The following is a 27,402-nucleotide window of genomic DNA, read 5'->3' on the forward strand; positions in this document are numbered from 1 at the left end:
CTCTAAGGAGCAAGGCCACCTCCCAGGAGTCGGCCGACAGCCCAGCCACAGGAGAGTGCACCTCCCGAATCTGGGCTTCTTCCAGGGAAGGTTGACCAGGAGAGGCCACCTCTCTGGCCTTTGGGGTGGGGGGTTTGCTAATGGCTCTAGACAAGCATACAAAACCAAACCTCATCACTCGTCCCCCTTGGGCACAGGACAGTCTTGACAACTGGATGCGACAGGATGGGTGCAGTAAGACGACCTGGGGCCTCCTGGCGACTGTTCCTGTCCAGGGTTGTGGTGGCCACTGCACTATCTCCCTCTATCCTTCTCCCTGGCCTGGGAGGTACAGCCAGCCAGGGCACACCAAGGACAGAGAGGGGTCTGAGGCTACACACAGGCACACGTGAGGAGTCAGGTAACACCTTGGTGTCAGTATCAAGTGACAGTGAGCATCAGGTCTGACTCTTGACTGGGCAAATGTGGATGCTGAGACCCAGAGGGGGAGGAGCTTGCCCAAGGTCACACAGTGAGCAGCGAGTGGCAGAACAGGATGCCTGTCCAGAATTTTGGACAATGGGTGTCTTAAAACCCGGTAGATGGCAGGAAGTGGGGGCAGAGTGGGAACAGCACAAGGTAACAATGACGTGGAACTGGCTGGGCTGGGAGCTGACTGTCATTGTCCTAGTGTGTACACGAGGACAACAAGGCTCCGAGATGGCATGAAAGCCTCAGGCTGGGGAGTGGGGAAGCCAGGCAGGAGGCTGCCTCCGCTGCAGCCCAGGCCTCTGGACGACAAGCCTACACCGTGGGGACCAGGACCCAGGTGCTGTCCCTCCCCGAGAGGGGCCTACTCCCTAAGGAATGGCATACACCAGGGACCGCAGGAGACTGTGTTCATGGCCCCCTGAAACCTGTTCGTGAGGCGGTGTCTGGGCCTGTTTGTGTAATGGGTGTGTGTGGGTGTTGCACAGGGACTGAGAGGTGGAGCCCGCAGGCTGGATGTGGTGGTGGTACTTCTAAAACTGGTAACGCCCCCTCGTCAGCACCTACGCTAGGGCTCATCCTGGGTGCTCCGGAGGCTATTCCCTTATGGCCGGGCTGTGCTGGTGTCACCACAGGGCTGTTGCACCTTCCCACGGAGAGGACGGAGTCTCAGCAGCATCGGAGGCTCTGGTCCTTCTGGAGGAGCAGCCAGGCTTGGCCTGGGGCGGTTGCCCCTCCTCTGTGTGTTCCATGGGGATTGCAGGAGGGATGAGACTCACTGAGGAACTCCGGGACTGAAGGGACCAGTGTCCCGGACAGCTGCACACTGCCTGGGTTGTGGGAAAGGCTGGTACAATATGGGTAATGCCACCTGCCTTCCTTGCTTTTTTTTTTTTTCCTGGTGAAACTGAAGATGGAACCCGAGGTACTCTACCACCAAGCTATATCCCCACCCCTTTTGTTTTTTATATTGACACAGGAAGGGGAGGCTGGCCTTAAACTTGCAATCCTCCTGTTTCAGCCTCCCCAGTCACTGGGATCATAGGCGTGCACCACCGTGCCCAGCTTCCCTGGCCTTTTATAATCCAGAAGAACGTCATTCACCTGAGTTGCAAGATCATCTCTGGGCAGTGAGGGAGGGTGGCGGGGCTGACTGGGGCAGTGGGAGTTCAGGAGGCCTGGCTCTGTGCACGCTCCCTGTGTCCGCCCTTTCCTCAGTCCCATTATGGTTTCTCTGGCTTTGGCTGCCTCCTGCTCAGCCTGCCAGCCCAGTTGCGGTTTAGCATGTTGAGTTCTCCTCTTCCACTGCCATCACTGACTAGATCCTCTGAGCCCGTCAGGTCTGATGGCAGCCAATGAGATGTGCACGTGCCAGCAGCTTGGAACACAGCAATGTCCTCTCTCTGCCTCCTGGGTGTCCTCCCAGCTGGCTAGAAATGATTTCCACATCCTCCCTGGCCAGGTGGTGGCCCAGCTTTCTCTAGCTGAATCCCCCAGTAACAAGATGGCCACTACCCTGGGGCGGCTCTGGCCAGCTCTAATTTTGGATCAGCTGTGTTAGAAAACCTGTCCTCGCCCAGGGCTGAACTCTCTGCCCATAACTGCCCCATCTGGGGACCCCTGCAGCCGCCCCTGCTGCCCTGATGGTCCCTGCATGTCTCTGCACACCCCGCTTCTCCCAGAGCCTCTGCCCGATGCCCTCCTAACACTCTGTCACCGTCCTCCTCAGGGCAGCCAGCGGTGCTGGTCTTCACAGAGAGCCCAGGCCAACCTCACCTTCCCCGGCCACACCAAGACCTCTGTCCACACTGCTTTATGTGAGCAAAGAGAACAGCCCGCTCCCGACAGGGACGTCCCAGCAGGCCTGCCCTCCGCACGGCCTCAGTAAGCGCATGGCCTCAGTAAGCGTGAGGGTGGAGAGGAAGCGGAGGGATGCTCTGCACCTGCCGCCACAAGGGCCTGGGCTCAAACCCCAGCCGTGTGACTGACTCCGAGTCCTTGGCAAACCCCTCTTTGTGGGAGCCTTTCCCTATCTATAAAGTAGGTTTTAGAAGCCCTCTTGGGGACTGGGTTTATGGCTCAGTGAGAGAGCGCTTGCCCAGCCTGGGTGAGGCACTGGGTTCAATTCTCAGCACCACATAAAAAAATAGATAAATAAAATAAAATTATTGTGTCCATCTGTAACTGAGAAAGAAAGAAAGAAAGAAAGAACAGAAAAGAAAGATCTTTTGGATTCCACCTAGCAATATCACTCAAAATCCCTCTTTTCACTCCTGCACCTGTTCATCCCAACAGTAATACTATATAGATCAGAAAAACCTGACATGGTGGTACAAGCCTATGATCCCAGCTGAAGCAGGAGGATTGCAAGTTCGAGGCCAGCCTGGTAACTCAGTAATACCCTGTCTCAAAATATAAAGGGTTGGGGTTGGGGAGGGAGAATTCATTGGATTAAACAAAGAGGATGGCAGGGAAGGGGTGGGGGATGGGAACAGGAAAGGCAGTGGGATGAATCAGACATGACTTTCCTCTGTTCATCTATGGATACACCATCAGTGAAAGTCCACATCATGCACAGCCACAAGAATGGGACCCTAAGTTATATTCCAAGTATGTTAAAATATGTCATCATATCCATTTTTTTTTAAAAGAGAGAGTGTGTGAGAGAGAGTGTGAGAGAGAGAGAGGGAGAAAGAGAGAGAGAATTTTAATATTTATTTTTTAGTTTTCAGTGGACACAACATCTTTGTTGGTATGTGGTGCTGAGGATCGAACCTGGGCTGCACGCATGCCAGGAGAGCGAGCCACATCCCCAGCCCCTGTCATCATATCTAAACAGAACAAATAAACAACAACAAAAAGGTCCCTAGCACTCCACACCTCCACGCATCCACTCACAAAGACCTGACAGTTCACACAGCAGCCAGAGGCATCAACACCAGCAGGATTCCACCCCGCCCCCCACCCCAATGTTCCTTCCAACCTTTGTGAGACACATGAAAATCAAACCCGCCAAAGGACAACCTGGCGCCTAAGAAGAGAGGAAAGATTGCTCCTGGGGCCTGGCCCTGCCGCTTGGGCTAAGCCACATGCCCTCTGTGAGCCTCCATTTCCTAATCTTCAGAATGAGAACAATGTGTTCCCCAGAGGACTGAAGTGAGAGGGTCAAGACAGGGATGGGAGACGCTGGGATCTTTGTACGGGCCTTGGCTTGTAGCACAGGAGAAAGCTCCTCCAGGAAAAACAGACCCTACGAAGACCCCTCCTCTCTGGAAGGTGATGATGCAACCACAGAAACCCCCCTGTGACCAGGACAGTGGGACCAAACTGAAGACCCAAGGCTTGAATGAATGCATGTGGGCCAGTCTCCTGGGGGCCCCAGGGGTCTCCTGCAGGCAGAGCGGCCACACGGTACTCACTTCAGGGAGAGGGAGAAGTCGTGCTTGCTGGTCTGGCTGTTCCGGACAAGGTAGCTGCACTCCTTGCAGAGTCGCAGAAGATTCTCGGCGTCTCCTCTGCTGATGGCCCCGTGATACCATCTGGGGAGAGGACAGAGCACGTTCAGGGCCCAGCGTGGACAGAGATCCCAGGGCCTGACCTCCTGGGGAGGCTTGGCGTCCTCCGCGGCCAGCTGTGACAAGGCAGGCGTATGTCTGTTCTATTTTATTGCCAATTTACCGAGGGCCTGCCTCGTGCCAGATGCTGGGGAAAGAAAAGTGAACCAAACCCAGAGTCCCCTCCCTTGAGAGGCTCAGGCCGCAGGTCAGGGAGTCAGACAGCAGACGCTCTGGAGTCACACAGGACGCCCTGTGATGACAGGTACTATGGAGATGAGGTGAGGCAGGGTCACTTGGCTGGGGGCTGCTATTTTAGGCAAGGTGGCCGGGGAAGGCTAATGGAGAGAATGGCATTTCGGTGCAGACCTCCAGGGAGACAGAGAGGAGGCCCCGAAGGACAGAGGCTGGAGAGGAGCCTTCCTGGCAGAGGGAAGGGTGGCCCATACAAGGGTGTGAAGCAGGAGTCTGCACCGTGGGTCCTGGAAATGGTCAGGGGCCAGTGTGGTTGGAAGCAGCAGGGGGTCTGCCTGCAGGTTAGGGTCCGGCCGCTGACCCTGGCTGAGCCTCCACTCTCCACCAAGTTAGGGTCACGGCAGCCCCTTGAGGTTGTGAGAAGGAATCGGGATGACCCACAGTCACCAAAGGTGATTGTGAGCATCACAAAGAGCCTGGGCTAGCCGGCTGCACAGAAGTCACCCCCCTGCACACCCCTGCGCCCACAGTCCACATCTTCAGCTTCTGTGGGGGTGCTGCCTTCTGGTGACTGTTGCCATCGCCGACTTTGTGCCTAGAAGACGCCTTCCACTGCTGGCCGCTGGGCACCTCCTGCCATGAACAGGCAGCAGGTGGCAACAGTGGCCACAACAAAACCATGATCTCAAAAAGTAAATAGCCAGGGCTGGGGCTGGGGCTCAGCGGCAGAGCGCTCGCCTTGCATGCGGGAGGCACTGGGTTCGATCCTCAGCACCACATAAATAGATAAAGTAGAGGTACTGTGTCCATCTACAGCTAAAAAACATTAAAGAAAAATATAAATAGCCAGCTCTAAAAACCAAGGACCAGGCACCAGATGTGAGATCCCTGTCCAAGCTGTGTGAGGAGGCGCACACCTGGAACCCCAGTGGCTCCAGAGGCAGGAGGATCGTGAGTTCAAAGCCAGCCTCAGCAACTTAGTGAGGCACTAAGCAACTCAGAGAGACCTGCCTCTAAATACAATATCAACTAGGGCCGGGGATGGGGCTCAGTGGGTGAGGACCGGAGTTCAGTCCCCGTCCGGTGGAGGTGTGACGAGCTGCTGCTCACCAGAGCTGGCATGGAACTAGACATTGCAGGGGAGACCCTGCCAGCTGATTCCCCTCTCCAGCTACGTGGAGGAGCCAAGGCTGGGGCTGCAGGGGCGGCCACAGTGAGAACCTCTCTAGAGGCGGTTGAGGGGATAAGGTGCTGTAATGGGGAGAAACAGGCCTGGCTCTGGAAACAGAGCCAACGGATTTGGTGTGATGGTCCTCCGGGGACTGTGCCTGTGTCACACACCCCCAGTGAGCTGACAAAAACGTTTTATTAGGAAAACAACTTCCAGCCATTTGAAGCTGAGCCATCCTCAGGGAAAGGCCTAAAGTGGCCTCCAGGGAAGGGCTGCCCGGAGCCTGTCCCTCCCAGAGCTCAGGAGCTGGCCTGGCTGGCCGGGAGAGACTGGCCTGGATCATCACTGAGGGTAATCCCGTGGTAAACAGGATAAGCCGCCAGTTCCTTTCAGGGTGGAGGATCAAAGGAGCACAGGGCAAAGGGCACTGGATCAGGAGTCAGCTGGGGCACGGCCTGTCGGCGGGAGGCTGTAGAGCAGGCTGGGCTGGGTGGTCCTGTGGGAGCTGGGGCCAACTGCTGGGCTTGAGCAGGCGGGCCTGGACCCAAGAGAGTGTCCAGGAAGGAGGCCACCTTAGGGCCGTGCTGGACCCTGTGGAGTAGGCACATCAGGTCAGGACAATGGCATTGCCCTTCATCCCATCCAACACCTATCAGCTCATCCAATATTTACTCGCCACTCACTGTCCTTGATCTCATGGGTCTGATGCAGAGAGAAAGAGTCAATAGACATACAGGACACCACTCCATAGTGCAAGGGCTATGTAGGCATACTAGGGTTCCAGTGAGGCAGTGACTGGTGTGGGGGTAGGTGCCTAGTTTACAATGAACAGTCAGGAAAGGCCCCAGGAGATGACATTTGGCTTATGAACCTGTATCACAAAAAGGAATCAATTCTGTCAAGAGCCAAAGGAAACATCATCTCTGTAAAGGAAACAGTAAGTGCAAAGGTCCTGAGGTAAGAATGTGCTTGGGGTGTCCAGAGAGCAAAAAGGTGCAAGGATGTTCCAAGCACTGTTGAGGGCAGAGAGAGGTACAGAATGAGAGTGGAATGGGAAGCAGGTGAGGCTTTGAGGGCAGAGGGAAGAAGTCTGTTGAGCATATTGAAAAGGAGAAGGTGTTAGGAAGTAGTGTTACTTGCTCTGGAGGATCTTACAAATAAAACATCAACCAGCTGCCTTGAGGAGGAGCCACAGGGGGAGCAGGAATCAAGTCAGGAGGCGAGTGCAGTGCTTCGTATGGGAGGTGACTGAAGGTGGGAGGAACAGACGGACTCTGGCAGCATTGTGGAGCAAGAATTTGACGAAATTGGTAACGGGGCAGATGTTGTGCGGCAAGGAATCTGGATGACTCCAGGTTTGTGGCTTGAGTGGCAACTAGGCGGACGTGGTGCTGCTGGCGGAGACATGGGCGCTGGGGGCCAGTGGGTTTCGTGGTCAGGAGCCCCGTTCTGAACACAGTACATCTGAAAGGCCGTGCAGGAGGCTGGAGGTAGGGGCGGGGAGTTCTGGGAGAGTGGAGGCTGGGAGAGACTCCCCATGGAGAAGGCAGCAGGAACTGAGCCCAGGTCAGAGGCCAGGAGCCACGGAGCAGGTAGAAGCAGTGGCCAGGGAGACGGGAGAAACGCCAGGAGCATGAGATGCAGGAGGGAGCTGGTGGCTGTGCGGACCGCAGGGCGGGGGCAGCGCAGGGAGCCTGGCTGGGGCCTCGGGCAGGAAAGGAGAGTTTGGTCTTGGGTGACCCGGAAGGGGAGGTGACAGACTGGGGAGAAGTACCAAAATTCTTTGGGGACTTTGTTCATTCAGTCAACTGTCCTTTCCTGAGCACCCATTACATGCCAGGCACTGCCCTGAGCCACGGGGAGGAACAGTGACCTGGACAAACTCCTGCCTTCATAGAGCCACTCTCCACAGAGCAACTGTGAGACGATGTGGGTCAAGGAGATTCGACTTGCTCCGACAGAGATCCCGAATGGAACAGGTTTCTGTGCTGGCGTGATGAGGTGGGGGCGGGGCAGGGTGCAGGGGGGGGCCCTGGAGGAGCCCCCAGCTCTGAAGCCTGCAGGATGGGGCGGGTGCAGCGCGACCTCCTCCCGCTCAGCTCTCCCGGGAGTGGGCTTATCTGAGCACCTCTGGAGGATGACTCAGGGCTGGGGAGGCCAGCCATGGCTCTGGACTTGGTGGGAGGCCTGGTTGGGTGGGAATGGGAAAGGAGGAGAACTTGGGACCAAGGCTCTGTCTGGGAATGAGAGACAGGATGGGCTGGGCCCCGCGGACCTGGCCACTACCCACTGGGATGCACGGAGAACAGCTCCCAGGTATCCCTGCATCCTACACTCTGTTGATCAAGAAGCGCACAGTTTGATCAGAAATAGGCCAACCCTGGTGCGCGGTCTGCAGGGCCGCGCGCCTCCCGTGAGCTGCTCTGGGCAGGAACGGCCATCACGAATGAAGCTGCAGCCCCCTGGGACAACAGCGCAGGCTGAAAAAGGCAGCACATGACATCATTCGGAAAACCCTGCATCCTGCTCTCCAAGCGAGAGCTTCCTGAGAGGGGACGCGCCCCTGGCTGCGCAAGACCCGAAGTCCCTGGGCCAAGGCTGAGAGGGGACTCAAAACCCACATGAAAGTCCCATGAGGGACCCTGCTGGCGTCAGCTAATCTCTTGGCCTTTGAGCCAAGCTGTGCTCGTCTCTGGGCGCTGGCATACAGCAGGATTACAGGCTCCTCCATCTGCTTGTTAAGGGGATGACACACCCGAGGTGCCAACACAGGGCCCCGCACCTATTTTATCAAGTTTCCGAAAAGACTCCTTGAGTATAGGGATGTGGCGTGGGACAGAATGGAAGAGCAGTCTGGGGGCAATTCACAGAGCCGATGGCAGGCCAGGGAGATGGGGCCTTATCCGGGAGATAAAGGGGGGGGCAATGGCAGTTTCAGAGCAGCACAGGGTCCTCCTGCATATGGTGAGGACCCTGCAGAGTAAGGTGATGACAATCGTGATCAAGAGGAGTCAACATACACCCAAAGAACTTAAAATCAGCCTACTACACTGATGTGGCCACATCGATGTTTACAGCAGCTCAATTCACAATGGCCAAGCTATGGAACCAACCTAGGTGCCTTCAACAGATGAATGGATAAAGAAAATGTGGTATGTCTACATAATGGAATATTACTTGGCCATAAAGAAGAATGAAATTATGACATTTGCTGGTAAATGGATGGAACAGGAGACTATCATGCTAAGTGAAATAAGCCAGTCCCAAAAAAAAGGGTCAGTGTTCTCTCGGATAGGCAGATGCTAACACGGTGGGGGTGGGTGGGTGGATGGGTGGGTGGAGAATAGGAGTTCACTGTGTTAGACAAAGGGGAATGAAGGGAAGAGAGGGGGATGGGAATAGGAAAGACAGTAGAATGAACTGGATGTAACTTTCCTGTGTTCACATATGAATACACGACCAGTGTAACCCCACACCATGTACATCCACAAAAACGGGAAGTGATACTCCATGCTCGTATGTCAAAATACAGTCTATTGTTATGTACAACTAAAGAGAATACATAAAAATTAAAAGAGAGAGAGAGAGAGAGAGAGAGAGAGAGAGAGAGAGAGAGAGAGAGAGGCGCACTAAATGGCCTGGGCCAGCCCAGTGCTGGGTGTGGGGAGGAGGGGCAGGAGACCTGGGGGGCAGCAGGGTGGAATATGGCCACTGATTGGAGATGGGAAATCTCTGGAGAAAACCCCAGAGAGTGGAGGACTTACCCGTATCAAGCAGATGGAGACCAAGAAATCGCTTGGTCTCACTGATGGAGGGGACAGGGGTGGCTCGCGCTGAGCTTTACGCACCTGCCTGCTGCGTGGTGAAATTAGAATCTAGGGTGACCCGAGAATCTAGGGGTGCACGGTGCAGGCGACTGTGCAGTGCCTCCTACTAGACACAGCGAGGGAGGGTGGCAATGGGGGTGGGGGGACAGGCGGGGCTATGAGTCACAGGAGCTGGGAGAAAGGGCTCCATGAAAGGCCTCGGTCTCAGTTGTCACCTGACAGAGAAATGAGGAGGGAGGAAAGGAGAGGAGGCCACAGGGTGAGGTGGACTCCATCGCTGCAGACTTACATTTGCTTCTCCAGGGGGACGGTGGGGTCCACCCTTTCTCCCAGGATCCCACAGAACTCGGGGCTCCCATGCTTGATGGGCTTGAAGCCCCCTCCAGGAGCACGGAGCTGGCGCCGCCGGTCCCGCGAGGGTGACGGGGATGACTGCCGTTTCTCACCGCCGTTGAACTGGGCTGAGAGGGAGAGAGAAATGGTTACCGGACCAGCCCGCGGTTCTGGTCGGCACTTCACCATCTGCAGGAGGAAGCTTTTTGAACCTTGAAAAAAACAGCCCCCCTAAATTCTGGCTTCGGCTATGGTCTGAGGGCGCCCTCCCTCCCAAATCCATGAGTTGGAACCTGAGCTCCTCCAATACAGCAGCCTGAGAGGGGGACCCAGGGGGAGGTGCTAGAGTCAGGGGGCAGAGCGTCCCAAAGGGAATAGCGGCCCCCCAGGAAGGGGTGCGACAACTCGAGCAGGTGGCTATGAAGCGGGGGTCCCCCCTCGTGTTCTCTTCTGCAGGTGCCCTGAGGGCTTCTGCTTTCTGCCATCAGTTGACGTGACTTGAGGGTTAGGGTTCTCAAGACAGGACACACAGGTGCCATCAAAGCTGGATTAGGAGTTGGAGGGGCTGGTCGCGTCTTCAGAGTCCACAGAGCTCAGCCTTATCCCTACGGAAATCTTTGACCTCCACCAGGGGTGGGTGTGGCACTCCTGGCCTCCCTCCTCCCTCCCCTCTTCCCAGCCCTCCTAGGGCCATGGCGGTCACATCTGCCCCCTTTCCCCAGGACAGACCGCTCTGAGGCCCTTGGGGGTCAGACTGCATCTCCTGAGTTTACTCCTCCTCATTCAGACCCCCCTGCATGGCCAGAGCAGAGCCACACAGGGGACAGGCCCCATGTGCCTCCCAATGCCCTGGGCCTGGGGAGTGTGGTGCACCCCCACAGGCGTTTGGAGGGCAGGACCCTGCAAACACCCCACAGAGTACAGACAAGAATGAACTGTAACTTGAGCTGCCAGAGGGGCTCCCAGAGACCAGCGGTCCACCTTGCAAGCTCTCTCTCTGGGCCTCAGTTTCCTTCTCTGAAAAAACAGGACAAATGAAGAGCACACACTCCATGGGAGCGGGGCAGATTGGGTGAGGCATGGAGAGGACAAGCAGAGTGCCTGGCAGGCAGCCTGTGCGCGATCAATGTTAAAATCAACACTTTCATCATCATCACGTCTGCTCGGTGCAGACGCAATGCTGGGGGCTTCACGTTCATTACCAAACCAAGCTCTCCCAAGCTGTGTGCCTGGCTGAGTTACTTACCCTGAGTGACCATTTCGAACGTCAATGAGCCATGGTGAAGACAGATGAGATACAGCAAGGGCTTAGTACAAGGTACCCAGCGACCCGAAATGGGCCTGCAGGATGGGGCTCCCGATGCTGAGTCCAGCTGCAGGCCACCATGACCTGGGCTAAGCCTCACAAAGGCAGAAACTCCCCTCTGACCAGCAATGGAGGTGGCAAGCCATGTCTGACCCCGACACAGGGCAATCAACCCTCCTGCTCATAGGAAGCAGAAGGGAGACCCCAGCCACACTGTCACAGTGTGTTGCCTACTGGGACCGAGGAATGTGAAAGAACTTGTTCCACGCCAACCATGAGCAGTCAGGGGCCCTGAGGCATTTCTGCCCCTCTAAGATACTCTTTCTAATTAACCAGTACAGAAAACTGGGAAGGGAGGGTCCTACCAAGGGAAGGCTCCAGACACGCTGGACCCAGCCATTCTTGTGACCCAGAAGGGCATGTGCCAACCTGTGCACCCAGCAGCGGGTCTGGCAGGCTGTGCATCCGTCCACCTATGTCACTCTGAAACACCCATTCCCAGGTGCCAGGCACAGTTCAAGGCTGGGAAACAAAACGGACTCCCCCCCCCAACACCTGACAGCTCAGGGTCCCGGTGAAGAAGGACCATGTCAACAGCTGGTGACAAGGGCTACAAGACGAAGACAGCATCACAGGGAAAGCCTCTTGAAAGAGATGTCTAAGTGAATACCTGAAGAAAGGGAGGGACATTTGTGAGAAGGACAATCCCTGCACAGGGAAGCGCAAGTTCCAGGCCCCCCAAGGTGGCTAGGTTTGGAGTGTCCGAGAGGCAAAATGGTCCAGGGTGACTGGCGGGTCGGTGGTCTGGGAGGGACTCTGGCTGTGCTCCGAGAGCTGTCCTGAAGGTTCTAATCTGACTCTTGGTAACAGGATGGCTATGCTGAGAAAGAGACGGAGGGCAGGGATGCGGGGCTGTCTGTACTTTTCTAAAAAAAAGTTTACTAATTTAAAAAGGCTTACTAATGAAATGGTGGGGAGGGAGATAGAGGGGAACACAGGACTCATTCTGTACTCACAGTAAAGCATGGTGGCGCACGCCTAGAATCCCAGCAGCTTGGGAGGCTGAGGTAGGAGGATTGCAAGTTCAAAGCCAGCCTCAGTAACTTAGTGAGGCCCTGACTCTAATATTTTTAAAAAGTGCTGGGGATGTGGCTCAGTGGTTAAGTGCCCCGGGGTTCAATCCCTAGTATCAAAAAAAAAAAAAAAAAAAAAAAAGTGAGGTGTGGGAGAGAGGGGCAGGTGGCCACAGACTTTGGCCTGAGGACTGGGAGGACCAGCCTGGCTGTGCCCAGGGTAAGGTCACTGAAGGGGCTTCTTCTGCTGGTGGTGGTGGGCTAAAGCCAGGGACAAGGCCTGTGGCACTCAAGTCACCATGGGTGCCTGTCCCTCCCTGGCCTCCCAGAAGCCTGATCTCCCTGGGGACCCCAGTGAAGCTCCCATAGCAACTGGTCAGATGGGGTGCGTGTTCTTGGGTGGAGGGAGGAAAAGGTGAAGCAGGTTCTGACCTGAGCACCTGTCTTGCGGAGCCCTTAGTGGGTGACTCTGGATGGGGGTGAGCATGAGATCAGATAGTCAGGCGAGGGCCAGGTCCAGAGAAGGTGGGGTACCGGGGATTGAACCCAGGGGCCCTTAATCAGTGGGCCACATCCCCAGCCTTTTTTTTTTTTTTTAATTTAGAGACAGGGTCTCACTGAGTTGCTTAGGGCCTTGCTGAGTTGCTGAGGCTGGGTTTGAACTCATAATCCTACTCAGCCTCTGGAGCTACTGAGATTACAGTGTGCGCCACCACACCTGGCCCAGAGAAGGTCCTTTCTAGGAAGCACTCTCTGATCATCCCACCCAAGATTCACCTTGATCCCTGCCCATGGCACCCTAATCTCAGTTCCCAGGGAGCCTCTGCAGGCAGGGGCTGTCTTGCCTGCCCTGCCCCCATGCCTACCACAGTACCTGCAGGGTAGCCGGAGAGCAATAAATGCTACGTGAAGACACCTAATGAGCTGCTGTTTTGCTTTACTGGGAAAAAAATATCGGGTTTCTTACCAGATAAATTGGATAAAACCTAAGAACGTTCTAGTCAACACTGTAATTCCCCATTGACTTAATTTATGCATCCGTTGGCAAGCTTAATAATACAGCCATATATTTTAGAGAGAACAGGTGGTGATGAATGACAGGCTTAATTAGGCAAATCATTTCACCTAAAATACAAATATACAAACTCCAAGTGCAGTGATTCGGCAGGCAAAGAAAAAAAAATTTTAAGAACAAAAGCTCCAAACACAACTGCTTTCGTCCCTTCTAATTAAGTTTCTCTTTAATCTGCAATTTAAAATGGCAATTCTTTTAATTTAGTGATTTTTCTGCAAAAGATAAAGACCCAATCCCTCAAAAGAATACCTGCATTTAGAGGAAAAAAATACGCTACTCCTGAGTTGTTAGCAATGACAGAACCTAATGAATCCTGCCTATAGGCAACTAAAAATGGAAGCTAGAATCTACAGGAGGGATTCCGACTCAGAGTGGGTAGGATGAAGTGCCAGGAGCCTCTCTGACTTTGGTTCTCATGATGGGGACCAGATAGATCCCTGGTAATGGATAGGTGGCCTGGTCAATGTCTTCCAGGGCCCAGCCAGGTGTCTTACCCCAAATGTCTTCCAAAAAGTCCCGGCCAGGTGACAGAGCTCGTCCTTTAAGACCCAGCTCAGGTGCCCCCTACCTTCTGGGAGGCTTTCCTGGTCCTTCCACTGGAGGGCTAGAAGTTGGCGGTCCCCTTCTGACTCATGTTATAATGACCTTGCATCAATCAGTCCTGAGGTTTAGCTGCTGCCAGAGACGGAAGACGGAGGCACCGGCATTAACTTTCCTACCAACCCTGCCATGGGGGTGATGGGTGAGGGACCTACAGGGTCTCAAAGCCCAGTGGCAGGGTGAGGTTGAGACCAGGACTGTAGGTCTGCAGGGTGGAGCTCGTCCACCTTCGGTCTTCCTTCCCCACAAGAGCACCAAGGGCCGTACAGACAGCGAGGCTTCCCTCCCCTGGTCTCCTCCAGGGCTGAAATGCCAGCCTCCTGCTCTGTCAACATGATGTCTAGAGGCCTCCAAGTTCTGGCACAAGTGCCACTCCTCCATAAAGCTTCCCTTGGAACGGCTTCTGTGGCTCCAGGGGCACCCCACCACTCTTGCCAGTCTGCCTGGGTGTTTTGTGGGGTGGAGCCTGGTCCTGATTTTCTCTTTGCCCGTAAACTGCAGAGCCCAGCATGCAGGGGGTGCTTAGGAAATGCTTGCTAAGATGGAATAAATGGGTTCCTTTGGGTCCATCTCTTTCTCGTCCACTGTTCAGAAGAGGCCAGAGACAGCAACTTTCCAAAAGCCAATGACTTTCTAAGGCACAGGGCTTACAATCTCCTGGGCTTACAAACCTTCACTGGCCTCCCCAGGCCCTGGGATAAAAGCCAAAATCCCCACTATGGAGGTCAAGGTGCTTGGTGACCTTCTACAGGCATCTTTCCCTATGAAATCCCTCCGGGCTCCATCCCATCCTGAGGCTCTGGTCACCCAGGATGGCTGGCCCCCAAATCCATCATCTGCCTTTTGGCCTGTGCTTTGTCAGTGTCTGACCTTTGGAGTCCTTCCTCGGGGAGAATTCCTTTTTGCTCCTCTGAGCCCTGAAGTCCCCACACACCACTGTCCCAACCACGGCTCTTAGAACTGGATGGACACTTGGCAGAGATGAGATTTTTGTGCCTCGGTCTCTCCTGGACATTCCGCTGATGGCGATAAATGGTCCTGGGCCTGAAACAAGGCCAGGGATACAGGACAACAGTGACACCAAGGGAAGGATGTGGACTTAGGAATCAGGAAGTCCTGGGTCTGAATCCTCTGCCCTTCCTTGCTGCATCACTTTGGGCACATTTCTAAACCTCTCTGAGCTTTGGCTGCCTCATCTGCAAAAAAGAGCTGACAACATCTAACCATGAAGGACTGTGGGGCTGGTTAGCATCTGATGATGTACCAAGGTTCAGGAAGGTCCCTGGGAAGTGGCAGACCCTGACCCATGGTCACATGTCTGCTCACAACGGTTCCTTTCAGGTACCCTTTAGGAGAAAGTGCCTTGTATCAGAAACTGCCTTCCCTTTCCTCGACATTGCTGGGATTCCTGACCAAGTTGAAGCTCTAAGAGGATGGACCGTTGTGTTCACCGCTGAGTCGCCAATGCCCACAACAGGGCCTGATGTATAGCAGGTGCTCACAGCTGTGCAATAAATCTCCACCTAGCTCCACAGGACCCCGACACCTCCATTCATCAGTCAAGAAAGGAAACTCAGGAGCTAGACACCCTTCTCAAATTATTTTAAAACCATTTTTCAAAATGGTTTAATCCTCATCTGGCATTTCTTGTGCATGGACAGGTAGGTACCATGGTAATCTTCATGGTGAACCTATGAGGTTGCTGTTATTACTACTGCCCGTGTTTTTTTTTTAACAGCTCAGGCCTGGTGCATCATTAAGGAGCCCAGGCTAATGGGGCAGCCGGCCATGCAGGCACTGGGCCCTGCCTCCAGCCCCAGCCAGGAGCCCTCTGCTCCCTGGGTCGCCTCCCCTCACCAAGGTTGGCCAAGTAAGGCCAGCACTCCTCTCCAGGTTTAGATGTCCCCCTGCTTCCTTCTGGCTGGCCTGCAGCCAGTGACCCTCCCAGTTTTCCGGCACAGGACAGAGCCTCCTTTAAGTAGAGGCATCGAGGCTTAGGAGGATTAAGAACCAGACTGTGTGCACAAAAGAGCTTCAAGGAGCACACCACTGTCAAAGAGGCGCCTCCAGCCTCTCCAGGAGGAGCCGGAAGTGAGTATGGGCCATGTTTATAAACCATATGGGGCTGGCAGGAGGGGCCTGGAGACTGTTCCGGCCTGCTGTTTGTTCAAGGATGTCTTGTGACTCTGAACAAACAAGGGTAAAGACAAGGAGCCCGAAGCAGCCCTTCCACCAGTCCCTGGAGCAGACTCCTGCACACTGTCAACAGCCAGGTGGGACTCAGGAGGGGCACGTGGAGGGGAGACTGCACAGGCCTGGAGGTGGGGTGGGCTACGACCCCCAGAGTGTATTAAAATATCGCAAATGTTTGCAAGAATACACAAACACTTGTAGACCTAAAATTCCGTGCCCATGGCGATAGTCCTCTGCTATTTCAACTTTTCAAAAACATGCACTACATCGTCTGACCCCCGCCATCCCACTGAGACATGTACTAGGATTCCCCCAGGATAAACTGAGGCCCGCACAGGTTCCCCTCCCCTCCAGCTCAAAGTGGGCCTGGCTGAAACAATGGGCGGCTCAGCAAAGGCTTGGTTTGGGTGTCTCGGGTGGCCAAGGAGAGACCCCAGGGTACTGTGCTGCCACCCAGGTGGGAGGGCAGAGGCAGAGGTGCTCCTGGGCTCCAGGATGCTATCCACACAGGACCACCCATGCCGGGATGGGGGAGGCAGACCAGGCAGAATGAGCATGACTTTGTCCTCTGATTCGTGACCTATCCCCAAAGGAAAACACGGACACTGGTGCTGGGTGCCTGGCTCCAGGAGACGGAAGGATAAAGTTGGATGAAAATGATAAAAATAACCCAAACCCAAGGGCCTCTACAGCTGCCAAAGCCAGCCATCGTCACCACCACTACACATTCCACAGATGAGAAACAGAGGGCTGAAAAAGGACCTGACAACAGCCAGACCTGACCTTGGACTTGAACCCCGTCTCCTGAATCCTCAGGCCTTAGCAAGGTCAGCGCAAACCTGCTTACAGAGCTATCCATTCTCAAAACCCTGCACAGTTAAGTGGCAACAGAGACACCAACAGTCAGCACCTATGGAGCCCTCACTGCGCCCTGGGTCTCAGAACCTCATGCCAACTCCACGTCACAGGCAACCTGGCTCAGGTGGCCCTGCTAGCAGGTGGCAGCAGAAAGCTTGAAATCCAGACTCCTGGCCCCAGCATCTGAGTTCCTTCCTAAGTTCTGGGCTGGGCCCACCTATCGAGACACACCTGGAACCTGCTCACGTCTGTTGCAGCGCATCTGTGACACTTTCACCCGAAGACACCCACAGAAATGTGCCGAGAATCCTAGAGCCTGAGAAGGTGACTTTTTCTCCATCCACAGGCCTGAGGAGCTGGCCAGGGCAGCCTGGGCCTCTGAGAAAACAAGTCTGCCTGCCAAGGCACCTGGGGCTCCAGTCAGGGGTGCGTAATGGAGGGAGGGAAGGCCAGGACAGACAGGAGGGGACATGCAGTGCGGGCCACACACGGCTCCCACTGGACACGTGGTCAGCCCTCCCATGGGCAGGGACATGGTTTCAGTTTTATGCTGAGAGTTAGGACGAGAAGCAGCAACCGAGGCAGCCAACAACCACGCACAAGTGCCCACCCCTGCAGGTCTCCCAGCCCCATCTGGAGAGGAGAGAGGTACAGGGCTTGAAAGATAACAGGAAAAGGCAGTAGGAAGTGGGGGTGCAGCTCAGTGGTAGAGCACTTGCCGAGCACGCACCAGGCCCTGCCTGGGTTTGATCCCAGCACTGCAGGGGAAGAAAAGATAAGAAAAAAAACATCTGTGAGAGCAGAGTCATGGTCACTGTGGATCCCAGCACTGGAGAACTTGGGGCTGGTTTTCCTGGGATCTGAGTTATTCAATCATTTAGCAAATATCTCAGCGCTCATCATGTGCCAGGCTCAGAGCTGGACGGGGACCCAGGTGTGAACCGGGCAGGCGCCGGGGCCTTTGATCCCACGGAGCTTCAGGGGCTCCATTCACATGAAGGTCTCTGACCCGCCAAAGAGAGGGGCAGCGATAGTCTACCAAATCCTTGGATTCTTTCCACACAGGAGAAAAAGGCACTCGAAGGGACATTTCTATTAATATAATTAGCAAATGAACCAAAGCTATTAAATACTTGATGTTTTCTTTCTTTTTTTTTTAAATTTAAGTTACTAAGTGAATTTTTTCATCCGTCAAATAGAAAAGCCAACTGGAAAAACCCGTCCCTCAGTAACACATTAGCCAAAGGAAGTGAGTGATCCCCGCTCTCTCACTGAAACCCCCCTTTCTGGGCCGACCTGCTGTTCACACGTGTTAAACATTAATTACGACTGTTACTCATTACACAGCAAAAAGCTCCGGGTACAAACACAATTGTTAATTTCCTCACAGGCCCAAGGCATTCTGGGAAGTTGTGCGGGGGACAGGAAATGTCCTGGGAACTGAGGGAGCCAGTTTTGTGAGGGGGAGAAGGCCTATGGCTGGTACGACAGGTAGCATGGCCAGGTCTGATTCCCCAGTGAGTCCTCTGCAGAGGCCGGGCCTGTTTATTCCGAGCACCAGAGGGTGAGTCACCGGGCTTGGTGGGAACAGCCAGTCTGGAGCAGTGCCCACCACACACAACATCAGCCTTACCAACTTCAGAGCATTCACGCTTCTGGGGGACAGTGATAAGCCAGGTCAAATTGGAGCAGGTGGGTGCTTCTGCCTCAGCAACAAGCCACACTCATCTCTATGCAGCTGTGGAGAGGGCAAGCACTCTGGTTAGACTGACCCAAGTTCGCTGCTGTGTGCTGTGGGTAAGCCGCTCACCCTCTCTGAGCCTTGGCATTGCCCTCAGTGAACAAACACCCACCTGGCGGGACTTCCTAGGGTTAACCTATGCCAGCTTCGTATTTGGTGTTCAGTAAGTGTTAGCTTCCTATTCTCCCTTCTCTTACCCCTTACCTTAAGGGGGTTATTTTAAATCAGCCAACTGAGCTGGCTCAGAGATGACTCACAACTGTGGGCAACAGACATACTGGGACCTTACTTTCCCTTTCTCTGCCCTTTCGGCCTCACTTGAAGAGGCTGGGGAGGAGGGAGGCTGCTGTGTACCACAGCAGCAGCAGTACCCCGTGAGCTCACAGTGACAGGTGCTTCCCAGTGCCAGGCTACGTGGGGAGCAGCTTTGCCAATGAGGCCTCTGTGGCTGCTGAGTGCCTCTCTATATAGTGCTGGTTTTGTATTGCTGTTTTTATTTAATATAGCAAGCCTTCCCCTGAACACCAGTAACAATTCTTAGGTGCCATTCTTCAGGGATTACAATGCCTTTTCCTCCAGATCTTTCCCCTTGGATCACCATAGAGACCCAGTGTGACAAGAGCTGTGACTATCCCCATTTTACAGACTGGGAAGCTAAGGCTCGGGGCGACGGCATGACCCGAGACCCTGAAGCGGGTGAGTGGCGGAGCTGGTGTGTGAACCTGGGATCGTCTGCCTCCTCCCCCCTTGGCACTGACGTGCGGGACACGCTGTCCTAAACTTTCTAGAGCAGAGAAGCCTGCCAAGGAGCTCACAGGGAAGACAGATAAGCACCCATCACAACTAAGTGGAGCAAAATACTTCTGTTTGAGTCATATGTCTGCCTTCCACCTCTGCCGGGAGGCACATCTGTCGCTGGCTGAACCCAGCACGGTCTGAAAAAGTCACTTCAAGGGAGACGAATCTTCAGATAGTGATTCACAAATGAAAATAACTTTGTTTCTCAAAAAGACCTCTGGGTGCTCCTCACAAGCTCCCCTGCTGTCTAGCTCCATGATCAAGAGCTCTGATTATTTACTCCTCAGACTCGACTGCACATTACAACAGACGTGGCTGTCAGGTCGACTCACTGGGTTAAAAGGAAACTGATGGACGCCCCATGGATGGCCCGACTGGCTCTGGTTTCCGGCAGCTCCCTTCCTCTCGGCCTCAGTTTCCCCAGAGGGACAAGGGGAGTGGGACTCTATGGTACAGGTCCCTCCCTGTGATAAAAAGTGGCAGTGGGAGGCCAACTTGTGGGATGGTGCCGGGCACTTCTATGCAGACAGGAGCCCCCAGAACCTGGTCTCCTGATGGTCCTCCCCTGGTGCTGTTTCAATATAGGGGGTCCCACCAGAGATGTGGTAGGAGCTGGTGCAAGGGAGACAAGAGTCTGGGACCCTCCCTGTGGTTGTGGGACGGGATGGGCGCCAATCATTGTACGCTACATCTGTGATGGCTTCAGGGAGATGTCACCAGGGCTCTGGAGTTGGACCCGGCAGGCTGAGTCCCTGGCTCTGCCCCTGACCAACTGTGGGCCCCTGGGGCAAGTCATTGCTTCTCTGTGGACCTTAGCTTTGGATCTCAGTTCCTCTCTCTGTACAGGGAGGGTGCAGGAGGGTGGTCATGAGGGTTAAAGGAGACGATGCACACAGAAGGTGCTCGGTGGATGCTGGCGATTATGCTCCTGATGGAACACCACCCTGCAGGCCAAGACCCCTTCAGTGGGGATGCCAGTTTCACTCTGCAACAAGGGAGTTGAGGCCTCCAGGACAGGTTCAATCCCTGTCCTCGAAGTGGCGCATCAGAAGTGAAGATGCCAACCTGTGCCCGACCCTGGCCTGCCTCTGCACCCCCAATGCTTGGCCCCAGCCGTGGGTCCCTCCCAGTGTGGCCGCCTTCTGTGCAGGCTCCCTGTTCACCTTGCAAGGTGTGCCACAAAGCACAGGGCCAGTCAGACCACCTCTGAGACCCCCAACAGAGTGACATCACCATAGGCTCCTCATCCCCTTCCCTGTGCTGGGAAGGGGCTTTGTGTGGGCTCAGAACTGCATCTGGAGGACAGGGGGACGGGGCAGGAGGCCATTTCTAGACCTTCCCATCAGTCTCATAATTCGTTCCTGTAAGTCTCTGGCTGGAGTTGGGGTGTTCACAGCAGGCCACGAGCGGAGGCCAGGTGGCTGGGGAAGGCAGCTGTCTCAGTGGGTGCAAGGGGCTGACCCACTCGATGGAAGCCACATTACTTCTCTGCGGAGGGTGGGGCTGAGCTCTTGGGGAACCTGACCGTCTGTTCCAGGGGCTGTGACCCCACGTGGCAGGTTGATCAGGGGCTGGCCAAGGACACCATCAGCGTTCTGAGGGAGAGAGCAGGTGAGGAGCACCAGGGCTCTCTAGGGAGCTTGTGGTGGGTGTCACCTACCATCTCCCAAATCTTAGTGAAATGTGGGCCACAAAACTCTGAGAGAAGGGAAGAATTTCATTCCCAAGAAGAGGGGACCACCCAAGCTCCAGGAGTGCTGTGCTCACCCCTGGGGGCGATGACCCCCCATAGCGCAGTCCCTAGCTGGCTTCCACAAGTGCTAGTCTGGAGACCTGGCCAGCAGGGCTGCCTCTGGGAGGAACGCCAAGCATCCCTTCGAGCAGGGCAGTGTTCTGAGAAGCAGAAAGAACCTCTGCCTTCCAGACAGGACAGAGATTCTGATGCCCCTGCCTCCCTCTCAAAGCACGCTGGGCCTGATGGACTGGGGTGCACGTATCCCTGCAGCTGCTCGCAGGCCAATGGCCCACAACAGCTTCTGCTGCGTATCCCCGTGACAGGAGGCTCAGTGTACCCATGCAGGTCATTTGCAGGGGTCCTAAACTCCCGTCTCCCCCTTGGTGGGCCCAAAGGGTCCCATATGCTCTGCATCCTCAGGGAATTTGAAAACAATCCTGGGTCCAGGTTTCCTTATTCAGGTAGACAGGCAGAATCGGAACACGGGATGTGACAAGAGAAGGAAACGATTTTGCCCAGCAATCTTCACCCTACACAGCTGCTCCTTAGCAATGGACCCTGTACCCCAGGCTGCCAGGACCCATCAGAGAGAGCTCCTGACAGCGGAGAGAAACTGGGATAAGGACAGGACCCAGCCAAGGGCTGCCTTCCTCCCTCACCACACCAGTGGCTGAGTGTATTCCTGCTGGGACACTCACACTCACACACACATGCATGCACGCTCACACATGCACACCTGCCGCACTGACTCAGGTGGGGACTCTGCCCTTCATTCCCGAGCAGCCACACTCCGGGTCAACAAATGGGGCCGTGATGACGTTTCAGCAATCCAACCAAACTGCTTCAGTGCACCACAGGTACCTGGAAAGGGGCCTGTCCACCTCTCACCCCACTCTGACTTGGGGATAGGGAAACAGTGACAAAAGGCCAGTGTTCAGAGCATCCTCCAGCCCTCGAGGGACCCAGCCTCCTCCTTCTACACCTCAGGAGTCAGAGCTGAGCTAAGGCTGCTTGGGACAAGCACAACTGGCAACTGCTCCGCAGAGGAACACAAGGTGAAAGACTCGAAGAGACAGACGGGGTGTGATGCTGCACCTGTCTTCTATTAGCAGCCTGACAGACACCTGAAGCAGAGACTCAGTGACGTAAAACCAAGGTCAGAATGGATGCTTGTGGACTTAGAGACAGATTCTGGGAGTTCTATCTAAAGCCTCTTGTCCTTTGTGAACAATCAAATGTACAGAAGTTCCAAAGCCACCTCTGGACATGAGTGAGCAGGTTCTGGCCCCGAGACCTGATGTCTTATATGGAAAGTGCTTCTCCCTGAGTGGATATACAAATCACCTGGAATCTTGCAGAACAGACTGTGACTCCATAGGTCTGGGTGGTACCCAAGACGCCATATTTCTACTCTGCTCCCAGGTGATGCCAACATTCCTGGGATCATGCTCTTGACCGGCAACATGCCAGATTCGACTGGAGTCTCAACAGTAGCAGTCAAGTGACCTGCAGAAGGCCCATCCAGGACAGGCCCAGACCCCACACCTGCCTTTGGTGCTATCTCATGCTAGAGGCCCACGGTGTCTAGGAGAGTAGCTACCTGAGCCCTTTCAGCCTCCAATCAAACTGGTGTTTGCAAAGAGCAAACTCCTGGATGGTACAAACTCCTCCCACCCCTGAGAAGCACAGCCCCTTCTCAGCCACATTAGGGGACAGTTCTTAGATTTTAGTGAGTCAAGAGGAGAGGGGGCACAGGAGAGACGTGGGGTAACGAAGAATCATAAGCCACGGGACTACTTTTGACTTTGGCTCTCAGCTAGGTGCTGGGGATATAGAAAGAACATGAGACAAGCTGTCCTCTTGCAGCCACAGCTGGCAGGTGAGACCAACACCCACAGAAATAACCCTGTGACAGTGTGGGAAACGCTCCATCAGTGACATGGCTGGGAGACTCCATGGGCCCCAGAGAGGCTGCAAGAACAACATGGGACACATGGCAGGTACCAGGAGAGCTTGCAGAGACAGTGCTATGGGCCTGGGTCTCAGAGGAGGCACGGGGTCTTCCAGACAGGATAAGACTAGAAAGGGTATTTCAGGCGTAAAAGTGGGACGTGCACAGGCATGCTATGTCCTGGGAAAGGAGAGTAGCTCGTGCTGCAACAGGCAGAACATCAACTGAGGGGGCCGGGGCAGACACTGTGCTCATTACCGGGGGACAGAAAGGGAAGTAGGGTCTAGCTGTGTACAGATAAGGAGATTTAAGGCAAAGTCAATTTTAAACTAAACTCTCCCTTCATGACCTTCAGTGTGGTAAGAATTAAATGAGTTTCTCGGTGTCTCTCTTTTTACATGCATAATTCTTAGATGCAAACAAATGTCTTGGCATCTGGCTTTCACTTCTTAATATTAGACAAAGGCATTTTCCTAGGTGGTTAACACCACTTACTAGTGGTCACACAATATTCCATCACATAGGTGCATAAAAATCCACTTAGCCAATCCCTGGTGCTTGAAACGGCAGTTGTTCCCAATTTTTCACGATTATAAACAATGTCTTTTCTGAATTCAACTTTGGCATAGATTCTCAGGAATCAGAATCAAAGGGTGTGAGTCAATCAAAAGTTTATGACTTGTGACATGTGGCCAGATACTCAGGCTCTGGGAAACCAGCCTCGGAGGAGGTACCTGAGTGGCTCAAGGGGCTTTTGGCCAGAGTAGAGGGGACTGGCTCAGCCCTGAGGCTGGGATATGGTTACCCATGTTCTGAGAAGGCTCATGCTGGGATGGAGATGCAGCAGCCCTGTAAGCCAAGCAGGTCTGTGTCAGCCAGGAGTGACTGAATGGGAGAACTGGGCTCCATCAGCCCTGGGAAAAGCTATTCTGCAAATACTGAGCTCTACCACCAGTCCCAAGACAGGATTAGACCGCAGGAGCATCAGGACTGTCTCTTAAGATGGAGAGACTAAAATCTAGATCCTGGGCACCAGACCCTGACCTTCTCCATGGGACCTACATCATCTTTGAAGGACACTTGGTACTAGGAAAAAAGATAGCCCAACTGGATTGTCAGACAATGTGCCCACATTTTTCTGTGGCAGGCTGGGACCCTGCACATCCCTTCACCTTTGGGGCTCAGCAGCTACCTCCTGAGCAGACCCCAGCTGCTTACCTGCCAGGGCTGGGATGGTGACCCGGTTCCATTCCCACGGCTGGTCGTACTCGTCGGCAGGCCTGTCATCATCCTGGGGCAGCTTGCTCTCGCGCAGTCGGGGGCTGACCGTGCTCTCTGAGTCCGAGTCCACGCTTTGGCCTTCGGGTTCATAAGGGGTGTCATATAACTGGATGCCTTTGTGCTGGGACCGGACACTTTCCTGCCTCTGGAATTCTGCAGACAAAAAGGAAGGAAGCAGAGGTGTAATGGGTGCACAGAGGGGAATTTGGGATCCCTGCCAGGGAACACCCCTGAGTCCAGAGTGGCTGGCCAGGGAGGTGAGGACAGCACAGGAACAGCCCCTTTCTGTTTCCTGCAGCCTAGGCACAGGGCAGGCAGCATCTCTGCTCTCCCTGGGGGTGGGTGGGGGAGTTGCTCACAGAGATCACAGGCTCTTGGGTGGACCTCAGGACAGCCCCGGACACCAGGTGCAGGTGTATTCTGACACTGCCCAGCCCTCTTGTTCGACAGCCACGTGGGGACACTCCCCACTGGAGCAGTTCACCACCCTCACTGGACCTTCAGGCCACAATGTACAATGAGAAGCCCAGATGGGGACCATGCATATCAGCTGGGTATTTATTTATACCAGGAGAGGCAGGAGCAGCTGGAAGGACGGATGCTAGGATATGCACTCCAGGGACCCCCGGGTCAAACAGGGAACCTGACTTTCTTGATCTTGAATACCCACTGTGTGCAGGGTCCATGCTGGGGACCTGGGGAGGGTTCACTGCCAAGGCTGTTCCTGAGAAACCCAAATTTCCAGGGGACAACATGTGCCTAAATCACCATGATACTCAGGGGCAAAGGGATCACAGTGTGGGACCTGAGAGGGGGACGGCAGCACAAAGGAGAGATGGCATTTGAACTGACGGCTCTGAGAGGTGGAAACAGGAGAGGGAGGGCTTTCCCTGTGGCAGCCCAACTGGACTGTCAGACAATGTGCTCACTGCCTACCTTAGCTTCTTATCCAGTGAGATGGATGTGACAAGTGACCATTTTAGTCGTTAAGTATGCAGCTCAGCATCATTAAGTATGTCCACACTGTTGGACAGCCATTCCGTCATCTGTCTCTAGAACTTTCTCATCTTCCCAAGCTGAAACTCTGTGCCCGTTAAACCACGACTGCCCCATCTCCGCTCTCCCTATTCCCTGTCAACCCCCAGGTCTCCATGGCTCTGACTACTCCAGGAACAGCCATCAAGTGAAATCATTCGGCATTTGTCCTGTGACAGGCTGAGCAATGTTTCATCAGACGGCTCTTCACTGTCTGCTCTGCTGTCCCAGGTACAAGGTGGGGAGACGGGGTGAGGGTCCTAGAGTGAGCTCTTTAAAGGACTCTGAAGCAGTCTCCAAACCAGAGCTCCATGGCCTAAAGATACAACAGAAGAACCAGGGGTAACAGGCCTCTAAGAGAAGCCCATGAAACAGGGATGATGGCAGCCAGCTGCCTTTGGGCTGGGTCTTCCAGTCCAAGGCCACCTCAAAGGGACAATAAAAAAACCTTTCCCCACCCCACACATATGCCCTGATGAAACAGGAGCCAATGATGCCCTGTGGTGTTTGCGTTCACGAACTTTACCCTGGTATTTCTCCAACAGTCACATACCGACTTTGCTGCTCGAGGACCATGTGGGTTATTATTTACCACTTTTATTTATGTATGTTGTTAAGTAAATAAATTCACTTCAGAAGACTCTTTATCACATAAGCCATTATCCTTTGCCAAAAATAGATGCTAAGCATACAAAGAATGAATGAGAACAGAACCAGCTACTGGGTAGCGCTGTCTGCTCTGAGGGCCTGGGGCTTGCTTTCTCTCTACTGAAAAGGGGGATTTGCAAGTGTCAGAGGGCTGGCAGGAAGATGCTCTGTGGAAAACAATCATTTCTTCTCTCTAAAAAAGGAGAAAACAAACAGGAAAAACCTGCTGTTTCTCAGGCCACCTAAAATCATGTCTCCTCTGAGAAGATGTTCCATACTTTGCAAAGCATGTTTTTGTGTGTGTGTGTGTGCTGGGAATTGAACTCAGGGGTGGTTAAATACTGAACTAACCACACATCTCCATCCCTTTTTATTTTTTACTTTGAGACAAGGTCTCACTAAATTGTCCAGGGCCTCACTAGGTTGCTGAGGCTAGCCATGAATCTGCAATCCTCCTGCCTTAGCCTCCTGAGTTGCTTGGATTACAGGGGTGCATCACTGTGCCTGGCTAAAACATGTTTTGTTTTAGTACTGGGGATTAAACTCTGGGGTCCTCGACCACTGAGCCATATCTTAAGCCCTATTTTTATTGTATTTAGAGACAGAGTCTCACCAAGTTGCTTAGTGCCTTGCCACTGCTGAGGCTGGCTTTGAACTTGTAATTCTCTTGTCTTAGCCTCCTGAGCCACTGGGATTACAGGAGTGTGTCATCATGCCTGGCTAAAACATGGTTTTTATTGTGTCCTACAAATAAACAGGGATCATTTATTAGTTTTGAGCATGATGTCCACCCCCACCCCGTTTTTTATTGTATTTTATTTTAATTTTTTACAGAGGGAGAAAGAGAAAGGAAGAGCTATAAAATGGTAGTACCATGTCACTTTAAAGTGAGGACCAACTGTAAAGTACCGTAGACAACTTTGTAAATCACTCATCTACCAAACTACTTGATCTTCTACTTAATACTTTGGAGGGCTCCTTGTCCTCTGCAGTATTCTCCTCCTGTTCTGAGAGGTGAAGTCTAGCCTCCTGCTAGAGGATTCAAGGCTGAGGACCCTCGGGCTGGGAATACTGGGGGTGCAGATGATAAGGGGCTGAGCTGGGAAACCACTTCCCTCTTTACTCTCCACAGGCAGAAACAGCAAATATTTGGAACACCATCATTTACAAAGCACTTCTCGTGTGCATTGCCATTCAATCCAAGGGAAGCCTTTGCTGGATCCCTCCCAGGTCCTGGCTCCAGGTGCAGGTACTCTGTGCATGTAGATGGAGAACTGATGGACAGACACCACCTTTTTGTGTGTGCTGGGGATTGAACCCAGAGCCTTGTGCATGTGAGCCAAGCACTCTACCAACTGAGCTCTAACCTCAGCCCAAGACACCACTTTTTACCCCTAAATTCTAGTTAATTTACAAAAGTCCCTGTCGCCAGTGACAAAGAACCTGGAGGAAAATGCCAGGCGCATGCAGTTCGGCATTACATAATATTCAGAAGAGGCGATATTCCACGTAAATATCAACCTAAAAGGAAAGCATGTGCTGCGAACAGATTAGCTATTA

General features: G+C 53.9%; 1 protein-coding gene and 1 long non-coding RNA gene across 2 annotated transcripts in view; one reads left to right on the forward strand and one right to left on the reverse strand.

The window, feature by feature from the left end:
- The window catches only part of Shb (SH2 domain containing adaptor protein B), a 130,372-nt gene that overhangs the window by 25,015 nt on the left and 77,955 nt on the right, over window positions 1-27,402 (reverse strand). Inside the window, exons 3-5 of the mRNA XM_078047844.1 lie at window positions 24,097-24,312; window positions 9,505-9,676; window positions 3,888-4,007 (exon numbers count right to left, since the gene is read on the reverse strand). Coding sequence (XP_077903970.1) covers window positions 3,888-4,007; window positions 9,505-9,676; window positions 24,097-24,312 — 508 coding nt within the window. The remainder of the gene's footprint in view (window positions 1-3,887; window positions 4,008-9,504; window positions 9,677-24,096; window positions 24,313-27,402) is intronic.
- On the forward strand, window positions 17,787-25,834 carry LOC144377312 (uncharacterized). Its single transcript, XR_013438182.1, has 2 exons — window positions 17,787-18,217; window positions 18,974-25,834. It is a non-coding gene; the product is annotated as an uncharacterized LOC144377312 (long non-coding RNA).

Source organism: Ictidomys tridecemlineatus, chromosome 4 (genome assembly GCF_052094955.1).
Source record: "Ictidomys tridecemlineatus isolate mIctTri1 chromosome 4, mIctTri1.hap1, whole genome shotgun sequence".
NCBI lineage: Eukaryota > Metazoa > Chordata > Mammalia > Rodentia > Sciuridae > Ictidomys > Ictidomys tridecemlineatus.